This window comes from Bactrocera dorsalis, chromosome 3 (assembly GCF_023373825.1).
Source record: "Bactrocera dorsalis isolate Fly_Bdor chromosome 3, ASM2337382v1, whole genome shotgun sequence".
Classification (NCBI taxonomy): domain Eukaryota; kingdom Metazoa; phylum Arthropoda; class Insecta; order Diptera; family Tephritidae; genus Bactrocera; species Bactrocera dorsalis.
The window spans coordinates 10951161-10963485 of NC_064305.1; the positions used below are offsets into that span (position 1 = coordinate 10951161).

The 12325-nt window shown below is 30.9% G+C and overlaps 1 protein-coding gene across 7 annotated transcripts in view; it reads right to left on the bottom strand.

The window, feature by feature from the left end:
* The window catches only part of LOC105226658 (centrosomin), a 57182-nt gene that overhangs the window by 23798 nt on the left and 21059 nt on the right, over positions 1-12325 (bottom strand). For 3 of the 7 annotated variants that reach the window (XM_049450650.1, XM_049450652.1, XM_049450653.1), the window contains one exon: positions 10659-11237. The exons of the other annotated variants lie outside the window; for them this stretch is intronic. In XM_049450650.1, the coding sequence (XP_049306607.1) occupies positions 10659-10741 (83 nt within the window). In that variant the 5' untranslated portion in view covers positions 10742-11237. The remainder of the gene's footprint in view (positions 1-10658; positions 11238-12325) is intronic. 7 annotated transcript variants of the gene reach the window in all.

The following is a 12325-nucleotide window of genomic DNA, read 5'->3' on the forward strand; positions in this document are numbered from 1 at the left end:
TTTCCTGTGGGGATATGTAAAGTCTAAAGTCTATGCGGACAATCTCGCTTTGATTCAGGCCTTGGAACAAAACATCACGTTTGTCATTCGCCAGTTACCAGTCGAAATGCTCGAACGAGCCATCGAAAATTGGACTCAACGGATAAACATTGTGAGACGTAGCCGTGGCCAACATTTGAAAGAGGTAATCTTCAAAAAATAAATACCAAAGCATGTTCTTTCGAATGATAATAAACATTCTCCATTAAATTTGAAGTTTCTGTGATTTTTTCTTTAAAAAAGTAAGGAACTCTGCAATGGATCATCCTTTATTAACTCAATTTAAGTGGTATTTCCAGTAAAATATTGTCAATAATTACGCATTTACATATATAGAAAATGAGGTTATAAAATATGCTTGCTGAAATATGGATTATAAATGGCATGCCATCAATTTATGACTGGCTATATAGGGAAATTTGTGCAAATATTCAAATAAATTAAAGATTTTTTTGCCAAAATGAGAAATTATTTTCGACTTATTGAGAGTAAACGCCAAGCAACACCCACAATCGCCTAATTGTTAAGTGAAGCCGAGCAACAAGCTCCCAACAGCCAAGCCTTTACATCTCCAATTTGTGTAAATTTCGTTGTTTTTTTACTGTAAATGTCGTCATAAAGCAACCAGTATGGAAATGTCAAATGCGGGTGAGTGCACGCCACCGTCTCTTCTGTCATGTACTCAAATGTAGATCAGCCGTCTGTCTGTGAGTTCAATGCACGCAATGATGCGTAACATTCAATTTCGTTCATAGAACTCAAATAATATAGTCGAAATGCGTATTTTTTTCTTTTTTTGTTGCTTTTTTTTCTATGTAGAGTTTTGTTCGATTTAGTCAATGCTAGAAGGTGACTGTGTATCCCCATTTTATTTGAACGCCACAATTTATAAATAAATAAATAAAATTACAAGTTACAGAGATACAGAATTGTCAATATGATAGGTTTACAGACATGCGAACAGGCATAAAAACATTTATATTCTTCATACATATATACGTATATACATATAAAGGAAGCAGCATAAAAATGGGAGACTGACATGCTAGACGAAGAGCCCAACTTGTATTTATGCGCATCAGACGCCGGAGTATCAAATACACATCAATCAGAATGAAGACATACATATGTACTCAGCTCTCGTTACACAAACCCACAAAGACAAACTGGGAGAAAATGTGGCTGCTTCCACGACAAAGATGTTATACCTTTGATGCACGAACACAAAGTTTAAAATAAGTAATATAAATTTAGGAAACCGTTATAAAACTGGTACAATTTACACTCATTTCAGTTTATTTTCGTATTTCATAAACGAAGGAAAACCTTATATTTGAGACCTAATATCAGAACAAAAGCTTGGGAGCTCATTATTAGATATAGTCGACCGATCTGAATGATTCTACATACCACTTTTAAGACACAATAAGTGAAAAATTATCATCAAAGTTTAGTATTCTCAGCACCCAACCGAGAAAAGTTAAAGACCAAAATCTCATACCTAAAAATGGCTTGTATTGACGCCCTTCGTTGTTGTCGACTGATCTTTATGATTTCCACGTACCATACGCCTTAGGACCTAAACGAAAGAACTTGTAGCAAAATCATAATCATAATCTCTCAGTTGAATGGAAACCATCTTATATGTACGATATGCGTTTCCAAAAAGGTATTTATAAAGCTGGCATCAGCCTAACAGCCATTTGTAGGTTCTTAGGTGCTAAACGAAAATACTTGTAGCAAAATCTTAAGTTGGAACTGTCAGTTGAATGGAAATCACTTCATAGAATATAAATTTCCAAGAACGTACTTAGAAAGCTGGCAAAATCTTAACAGCCAAATACATCATGTGATCAAATTTGACCCGGACAAATTCGGAGGAACAAACCAAATCGATAATTATTTTTTTCCTAGATTGAGAGCTGTTCACCCACCTTCATAACTGACGATAACATCGAAAAAGTTAAAGAAATAGTTCTTGAAAATTGTCGTGTAGGCTTCAGAGAGATAGCAGAGGAAGAAAAATTTTTGGTTAATGAACGTATGTATCAACATTTTGGTTAATGTTTTGGGTCCTAAATCTTTTTTGAAAAATGGCGTTAAATAGAGTTCGCAAAGGAGATGCTTGACAACAGCTGAGAACCCTACATGCCGTTCTCACGACAGTCGGATCTAAGTAACCGAAACGGACACAGATTTTTATCCGGCCAAGGACTGTCAACTCAGCACTATTACCGATATTGCTTCAGGAAGGTTTTATGTCCCGTCAACAACAACACTACATTCATCAAACGCATCTTTGCTGGTGACGAAACGTGGGTTTATAACGTAGAAACTGTCCTGCACCGAAACCAAGGAAACCGAAAGTCGTTTGAAAGCACTAAATGCCATCACAGCTGAGACCTTATATCAGAATACTAGTTTAGTAATTTTCCGATGTTATAAGCTGTTTCTTGTCAATTTTGGGTTGCTAAAACCGAAAATGATAGCATAAGTTTCCTAACACGTAGGATTTTATGTGTTACAGTCAAGGGGTGTAGGAGTCAAACTACAATCATTTACTAAAATGACAAAAATAGCTACAGAAAATTTTTTAACTCGAATTTGTAATCAGGCACATGTGTCGCAAATCTTTCCTTCAGTTTTGTTGGGTAGTGGAAGGGTTAAAGAGTGTTCTTTTGAGGGCGATAATAAAGTTTTATGTTGAAATACTTCGATAAGTGTTTTTTTTTATTGACAAAATTGATCGTATTAGAAGCTCCATTCTGTTAATTGTTGTATTTTGAGTGATTTCAAGCCAGATTGTTCGAAAATTCGTAATCAGGACACCTCAAATACATCACAGACCTCTTAGCGCATCAGTCGCGAATTTTTTCAGGTTTGTTGAAAAGAGTAAGCAGTGTATGGAAAATAGGATTAAGCATGCTTGTAAGGGTTCTGGAGTGATTTTTGAAGGCGATAATAATGATTTGTGTGGTCAATGTGTGTTTTTTGTGAAAGGATTGATCAGATGATAAGCCACATTCTGTTAATTGTTGGTATTTTGAGTGATTTCAACTGAGATTGTGCGAAAGTTCACTCGATTTTTTATGAAACATCACTAGACTTGCTGACGAGATTCGTTTGTTTTGTTGTTTAGATTATATTAGCGAATATTCTCTGACGTTGGATTGCTGGAGAAGTAGTTTAGGGTCTAAAACCGAAAATACTATGTCATAAAGGGTATAATAATATTGAGAAAATATATATAAAATAGTAATGAATGTCTATATGCAAAGGGTAAGCAAAGGAGTAAGAATGAAGGAAAGGGAACGGCAAGCATGTTGGAAACAAAGCATCACTCTGAGTGCACTACCATAATGTTGATGGATATTGACACACACACACATAAACATAAGTACATATGTACGTGCCTACTACATAAGCAACACTATTTCTTGTGGTCTTGTGGACCATTACTTTCGACGTGAAAGGATCATGCACAAACAATATGCCACCGACACAATCGAATGTAATGAGGTGTTAAGCGATTTGACGCTTGGCATAAATCCTTCTATATGGAATCGAACAACCAAAAGTGAAAACTAAACAACCGCAACACGAGCAAATGCAAACAAAAAGTCAAATGAAAGAGGAACAACACTTGTTTACGCTTGATGCTTTCGACCGCGTACAAGATGGGCCAAAAAGCCCAACAAGCAGCCAAATGCCCTACTGCAAGCGCACTATGATGATGCCAATAATATTGTGTATACAATCAAATTGTAAATGAATTGCACACAAATATGTTGTATACATTTGTAGCTATCAATTGAGTGGCCAACATAAATTGCTGGCAGACAAATTGGTCAAAAACGGCAGGAGGCCAGTGGCAACCGTTGGTGGTTTGAGCAGAGATTTATTTCTTTGATTTTTTGTTGTTGGTTTTTTTAAACAAACTTTTTTGTATTTTTTCCATATATGTTTTTTTTCATTTTTTTTTTAAATTTTCCAATTTTTTTTTTTTTAATTTTTTTCCAATTCTAAAATTTTTTTTTTAATTTTTTATCAATTTTTTAAATTTTTTTCTAATTTTTTTAAATTTATTTTTAAGTTTTTTTTTAATTTCTTTCCATTTTTTTTTTAGTTTTTTTCAAAATATATTTTTTTTTTTATTTCGGAATTCTTCTTTTTTATTTCCATTTTTCAAATTTTTTCCCCAAAAATTGTTTCACATTTCTCAATTTTTTTTTAGTTGTATTCCACTTTTGTTTACACTGCACTTTATGTTATGCTGTTGTTGTTATGTTTGGCACAAGTGCAGCATATTTCTTTGTAATTACATTTTTTGGGCGTTAAGTGATGTTCCACTGCAATTTATGGCCACATCGATTAGTACGAAGCTTTACCGAAGCAAACTAGTGACCCAATAAATCGCATACAATATTTATGTAGGAAATGCACTGTTATTGCAGCTTTTACTTTGATGTGGTAACATGAATGCATCAAAAGTGCGGCGGTCGATTAAATCAAAGGTTCAACTAATGGGTTAAACTATGCCACAAATTTCGTTTGAAGGCAGAATTACTCAATGCGAAACAAAACTGACAGTTTACATAATTTAAAACATACTCACGTTGTCAGTTTAAGTTTATTTGTTTTAATTCTTACATGTGTTTACATTTATATACAACAGTGAGTGATTCTTTGTTGAATTAAAATTGACATAACCTCAAATAGTAAAATTTTCTGGTTCTAGTGAAAGTTTTCTAAGGCTTTTTGTTTTAGGAAGCGCACTTGGGACTACATATTGGCTATGGAGTTTATTTTTGCGATTGTTAAACCTAAATTAACATAACCTCAAATTTTAACATTTTTTGGTTATAGTAGAAGTTTTATTTTCTATACTTGGTACTATAGACAATTCAAAAATTTCTTTTTTTATTTTTCTACATAGTTCCTTGTAACTCCGTCTGCAACCCTTCCAAATAGTACTTGTCGTCTTTGTCTGCAAAATACTAGTTCACGAAAGAGTTTGCCTCCTCATTTGACGAAAATCTCTGGCCGCCGAGCGAAGTTTTAAGTTTAGGGGAAAAAAAAAGTCGCTTGGTGCTAGATCCGGTGAATAAGGTGGATGGTCAAGCATTCGAACCGCAATTCGTGGATTTTCGCCATGGCGACTGTTGAGGTGTGAATGGTGCGTTGTCTTGGTGAACAAGACTTTCTTTTTCTGCAAATGAGGCCGATTTTTCGAAATTTCTTCCTTTAGCTTGTCCAACAAAACGCCGTCACAGTTTTTCCTCAAATAGTCGATAAAAATAATTCAACGGATTTATTGAGAGAACACTTCGGTGAGCAGATAATTTCACGTTTTGGACCGATCGATTGGTCACCAAGATCACACCGTTAACCTTTTTCTGTGGGGATAAGTAAAGTCTAAAGTCTATGCGGATAATTCCGCTTCGATTCAAGCCTTGGAGCAAAACATCACGCGTGTCAATCGCCAGTTATCAGTCGAAATGCTTGAACGAGATATCGAAAATTGGACTCAATGATTGGACTATCTGAGACGGAGCCGCAGCCAACAATTGAACGAAATAATCTTCAAAAAATAAATGCCAAAGAATGTTCTTTCGAATGATATTAAACATTCCCCATTTAATTTGAAGTTTCTGTGTTTTTTTTTATATAAAAAGTAGAGAACCTCGAAATGGATTGCCGCTTATATATATCACGTAACAAGAAAAGCTAATTAATTCCTTATTTTTTAAGTATTGTCAAACAACATGGATGTTGAAATTGCACACCCTTTATACTTACAAGTACCATATTTGTACAGTTATTTATTTGCATTGGCGAATTACTGCTTTATCAGCGACACCAAGACACTCGAGATACTTGTAAGTATTTTTAGTAGAAAACCAAATAAATAAATAACAACAACAGTATTACAATAAAGTGATAAAGACGGTCGACCGCGCTTTAAGAGCATTTGAGATAAATTGAAGAACATTTTAATGCACTTTGAAGCCGTTTAATGTAATCTAAGAAAATAATTGTTGAAGAAGTGAAGAAAACATGCGCGACCGATTAAAATACAAACGTATACTTACATTAGTACATAATATTGTATTAAATGTGGGGGGCGGTGCAGCCAGAGCCAGTCTAACAAAGGAGGATGTAGCGCAGTTATGATTTTCTTCTTACATTTCTTCGCACTTCTTTTGATCAAATGCGCAATATTATTCACTTAGTTTATACAATTTTTATGGCTTCACGAAGGAAAAATTGAGTTTAACCAGAAAAACAACTATTTATAAAGTTATTATGATTCAATGAAAGGTGAAGTGGGCGAAAGAAATTTCTCGCACCACCGCATGCACACCTACATGCGTGTGTCAATGAGCGTATGTTCGAATTCGAAAGCATTGAGTGTGCCACAAGCAAAAAGGGCGCACGTGTTGCCCCGCACGCGTATTGCGCCAATAAGGAGTATATTTGTGGTTTATGGCAACTGATGCAGTTATGTATAATCACATAAGTATGTATCTATGTGCATATATTGACATAAAAGAGCAATGGGCAAGTAGGGCAAATGGCAGTTGCACTTACTTTTCAATAAACAGTTAAAAAGTGCATTTCAAGTTAAGGCAGTTCCTTTACTTTTATTGCGTTGTCAAAACAGACATTTCGTACATGACTTGCAAGTCAATAGAAATTATTAAAAAAATATATTTTTTTGTCAAAAACACATAAAAATGACTTCAACGGATTTTATGTAATAAAAATATATGCTGTAAAAGGTGTAAAACAAAGTATTCATATATGTACATATATGTATGTATGTACATATATGGTTATTACTTTTTGTGAGGAGAGTGTTGAGATTATTATATATTGTGATTTTAATAGTTATGTATATAATTTTGAAAGTTAATTATTTTTTCTCAAGACTTATCACAATTTTTTAAAGTTTTTTAAATTTGTTTTTTTTTAAGTTTTATTAATTCTTTTTTTTTAATTTAAAAAAAAATAACCAACTATTTTTTAAAAAAAAATTTTAAATAAACAACATTTACTGAAAAAAATTCTTTTAAGGATTTATTATGTATTATTAGTTATTTTTTTCTGAAATTTGATATTTAATTTTTTTGTAATAATCTAATCTTTCTAAATAATTTCTTTTATACAATAAAATGCATGAAACTTTTTATAGGATCGATGATTAATTATAAATTTTGAGTTATTTATTTTTTAAGATTTATTTTTTTTTTTAATTTTTTTCTAAATAATCAAATAAAAAAATTATTTTAAGAATTTACGCAGAAAAATACATAAAACTTTTATGGACGCGATGTTTAATTATAAATTTTGAAATATCGTTATTTTTTAATCTTTCATGAATTTTTAATATTTTTTATACTCTTTGATAATCTAAATTTTCTAGTTATACTCTCGCAACAAAGTTGCTAAAGAGAGTATTATAGTTTTGTTCACATAACGGTTGTTTGTAAGTCCTAAAACTAAAAGAGTCAGATATAGGGTTATATATACCAAAGTGATCAGGGTGACGAGTAGAGTTGAAATCCGGATGTCTGTCTGTCCGTCCGTCCGTCCGTGCAAGCTGTAACTTGAGTAAAAATTGAGATATCATGATGAAACTTGGTACACGTATTTCTTGGCTCCATAAGAAGGTTAAGTTCGAAGATGGGCAAAATCGGTCCACTGCCACGCCCACAAAATGGCGGAAACCGAAAACCTATAAAGTGTCATAACTAAGCCATAAATAAAGATATTAAAGTGAAATTTGGCACAAAGGATCACATTAGGGAGGAGCATATTTGGAAGTAATTTTTTTGGAAAAGTGGGCGTGGCCCGCCCCCTATTAAGTTTTTTGTACATATCTCGGAAACTACTATAGCTATGTCAACCAAACTCTATAGAGTCGTTTCCTTCCGGCATTTCCATATACAGTTCAAAAATGGAAGAAATCGGATAATAACCACGCCCACCTCCCATACAAAGGTTATGTTGAAAATCACTAAAAGTGCGTTAACTGACTAACAAAAAACGTCAGAAACACTAAATTTTACGGAAGGAATGGCAGAAGGAAGCTGTACCCAGGCTTTTTTTAAAAATTGAAAATGGGCGTGGCGTCGCCCACTTATGGACTAAAAACCATATCTCAGGAACTACTCGACCGATTTCAGTGAAATTCGGTTTATAATATTTTTTTAACACCCTGATGACATGTACGAAATATGGGCGAAATCGGTTCACAACCACGCCTTCTTCCAATATAACGCTATTTTGAAATCCATCTGATGCCTTCTCTGTATAATACGAGTATGTATATACATTAGGAACCAAAATAAAAAAATATGTAAATGACGGATAATGAAATCTCGATTATCACCTTATCATGCGAGAGTATAAAATGTTCGGTGACACCCGAACTTAGCCCTTCCTTACTTGTTATTTTTAGAATTTATGCAATAAAGAACATGAAAATTTTTATTGAAGCTATGGTTATTTATAAATATTAAAAATTATATTTTTTCGGGATTTATTAATATTTTTAACAACAATTTTTTCCTAAATTTTTGCAATAATCTTAATTTTCTAAAAAAAAAAAATATTTTAAGAATATATGAAACGAAATGCCTAAACATTTATATAGAATTTTTTTATACCATATTTTAAAAATTTTGAAATTTATATAATTTTTTTTTAAGATTTATTAAGATTTTTTCCAAACTATCTTTTTATATTGAAGTTTTTTTAAATACATGATAATTTTTATAGAAGATGTGCGATAGTTTATAAATATTTAATTTTTTTAATTTGTTACTATTTATTTTAATTTTTTTATAGTCTAAATTTTCAAAAATGCATTAACATTTTTATACGAGCTATAATTATTTATAAATTTATTCAAGATTTGTTAATATTTATTTTAATTATTTTATAAATAACCTAAATAAAAAAAAAAAAATCGATTAAAAATTTATGTCGAATTTTTATTGGTGTGAAAATTATTCATAAATTTTGAAAGTTACTCTTTTTCAAAATTATATTAACTTTTATAATATTTTTCTAAAAAATAAAATAATTAAAAAAAAATTCAAATAAAAAAAAAATATTAACAAAAAAATATAATTAAAAAATAAAATAATTAAAAAAAATTTCAAATAAATAAAAAAAAAATTCAAATAATTAAAAAAAAAATTCAAATAATTGAAAAAAATATTAAAATAAATATTTAAAAATAATAACTAAAAAATAAAAACTAATCACAAATGTGAAGAAATAGAAAAAAATTAATTAAAATAAATATTTTTTTATTTTATTTTATTAAAAATTAAAAAAAAAAAAATATTTTATTAAGTTAAAATATATTTAAAAAAATTAAAAAATAAATTTTAACAAAAATAAAAAATTATAAATAAAATAATTGAATTTTTAAAATATTTTAAAAAATTAAAAAAGAAAAATAAATGCAGAAAAAATTAAAAAAAAAAATAAAAAAGTAAAAAAATAGAAAATAATTAAATTAATAATTTTTTAACTATTTTATTACCATTTTTTTATTACCACTTTACGGTTTTTTTTAACATGTCAGTTTTTTTTTAATTACTCACCACTCAGATATTACGTGAGTTTAACTAATTTTTCGATAAAATGACACAGGTGTCTATAGTTTCTATCATATAAAAAACGGAGTTTCTTTGGAATTTCTCGAAAAAATTTTATGACAACAAAACCGAGTCGAAAGTTTCGATTTGCTTTGCTTCAAGCAGCACAACGCAATCGGAAGTGATTCAGTGTTTTAAAATAATGATTAGGAAAGGCTATACATTTTACGAATCATACGGATTTACTGGATGAAAAAATATTTTTTGGAACATAAAGCTGATATTTGAAGTTACGTTAAACGTTTTTATCGCGGCTGAAGTCTAAATCAAAGGTTCAACTAATAGATTATACTTACTATGCTACAAATTTCGTTTAAAAGGAAAATTATTCAGACTCGACTAGACTATTTCTCATTAAAAACACACCAACAATAGAAATTATTAATATTTACTGCTTTCTGTGTCCCATTTTCGGCGGAATGCTGATTTTTGCTAGAATATGTCAAGCGTTTTAATAACGTTGAATTTGTTTGCTTGAGAAACAATTCGAAATACTTGGTTTAAATTATTAAATATAACAAGTTCGTCATATCTCAATTTCGAAAATGGCATGCTAGAACATTTTTTATTTAAAAAAATTTGTTCACAAAAGTCATTACAGTAATTCTATATAAATTTTGTTGTCATAAATGACATTAAACAATTTTTTATAATTATTTTTATTACTCTGTTTCTTTGATACATAAAACTATGCGTAATTTTGTCCAAAAAACACTTCCGTTACATAAATTTTTTTAACATTTTTAAAAGACATTTTTAATTCTAGCCAATGCTTGATTAATTTCAACTCCATATTTTATTGCTTCGTTGAAAAAGTGGCAACGCATGCATTTTATGTCTGTTCAAAATGCTACGGAAATGGCCATAAACAAGTTAGTACATAAGGAAAATGTATTTTTAGTACAGTATTTAAGAGTTTAGCAGAGAGTGCGAAGTTGTGCTTACCAAAAAGCGCCAAAGGAGTAGCGTTTCTGCGGCGTTGAGTGACTGGTGCTGTTCAATGAATGCGTACGAAATATGCCCGACATTTTTGGTGATTTTTGTCTTCCTCTTCTTTTTATATATTTATTTTTTTTTTTAATTTTTGGTGGTTCGATTTGGTGTTATGTACTAATTTTGGTTTAAGATCTTTGGTTTCGTTACTTTTTTTACTTTTTTAGTTGTTGTAGTTTTAGGTTTTATATAATAGGTTTTGGCACATTACATTGTTGCATGTTAAGGGTATACTGCTGCAAGTCCATAGATGGCACAAATGTTGTATTATGCTAGTTTTGTATTTTTTGTTTACTTGTTTTAAATTTTTTTGTCGTATTGTTGTTGTGGTTTTTCTTTAGTTTAACCTTATCAGTGTTCTATTTGTTTTATCTTTTTTTGATTTATTTTTTGTTCAGTCTTCTTTGGTTTGAATTTGCCTAATCACATTGGTAGCGTTTATTTATCCATGTTATCGACGTCCATTCCGGTTTGTGCTGATAAGCGCGCTGTTATCTAAACAAAAAGACGTCACGCTGACAAACCCTTTTCCTGTAGCGTTTCGTATTAAAATTTATTAATCAATTTGTATATTTATTTTGTTTTTGCATTTTTTGTTTATTATTATGCTGATGACTCGTTGCAAGTCATAAATAAAATTCAGACCTACAGGCATGCTTATACTCATATACACACATAAACACACTCTCACACCGTTTGAAATTTTATTTACACATCAAAAGCCATGCGCATGCAAGACACGTCGAAAAATTAGAGTGAAAAAAATTAGATTAGAAAAAGAAAAACTGTTAACTTCGCACCTAAAATATAATACCCTTCACAAATAAAATTGTTTTCCATATGAAAATTTGGTTTTGATTGGTCAGTTTGTATGGCAGCTATATGCTATAGTGGTTCGATCTGAACAAATCCTTCGGAGATTAAAACGTTGGCTTTGAGAATAAGTTATGCCAAATTTCGTGAGAATATCTTGTTAAATAAAAAAGTTTCTCATACAAAGACTTTATATTAATCGGTCAGTTTGTATGGCAGCCATATGCTATAGTTATCCGATCCGAACAATTTCTTCAGAGATTATAACGTTGGCTTGGAGAATAATTTATGCAAGATTTCGTGAGTATAACTTCTCAAATAAAAAAGTTTCTCATACAAGAGCTTGATTTTGAGCAGCCAGTTTGTAGGGCAGCCATATGCTATAGTTATCCGATCTGAACAATTTCTTCAGAGATTATATCATTGCCATGGATAATAATCTATGCCAAATTTTGTGAGAATATCTTGTCTAATAAAATAGTTTTCCATACAAAGACTTTATTTTAATCGGTCAGTTTGTATGACAGCTATATGCTATAGTCGCCCGATCTGAAAAATTTCTTCGGAGAATATAGCGTTGCCATGGATAATATTATATGCCAAAATTCATGAGGATATCTTGTCTAATGAAACACTTTTTCATACAAAGACTCAATCCAATCGGTCAGTTTGTTTAGCAGCTATACTTTATGTAAAGTCGTCCGATAACGGCGATTCCAACAAATGAGCAGTTTATTGAGGAGAAAATGTCATGTGCAAAATTTCAGAGTGGTATCTGAGGGACTAATTCTCGTATATACGGCCAG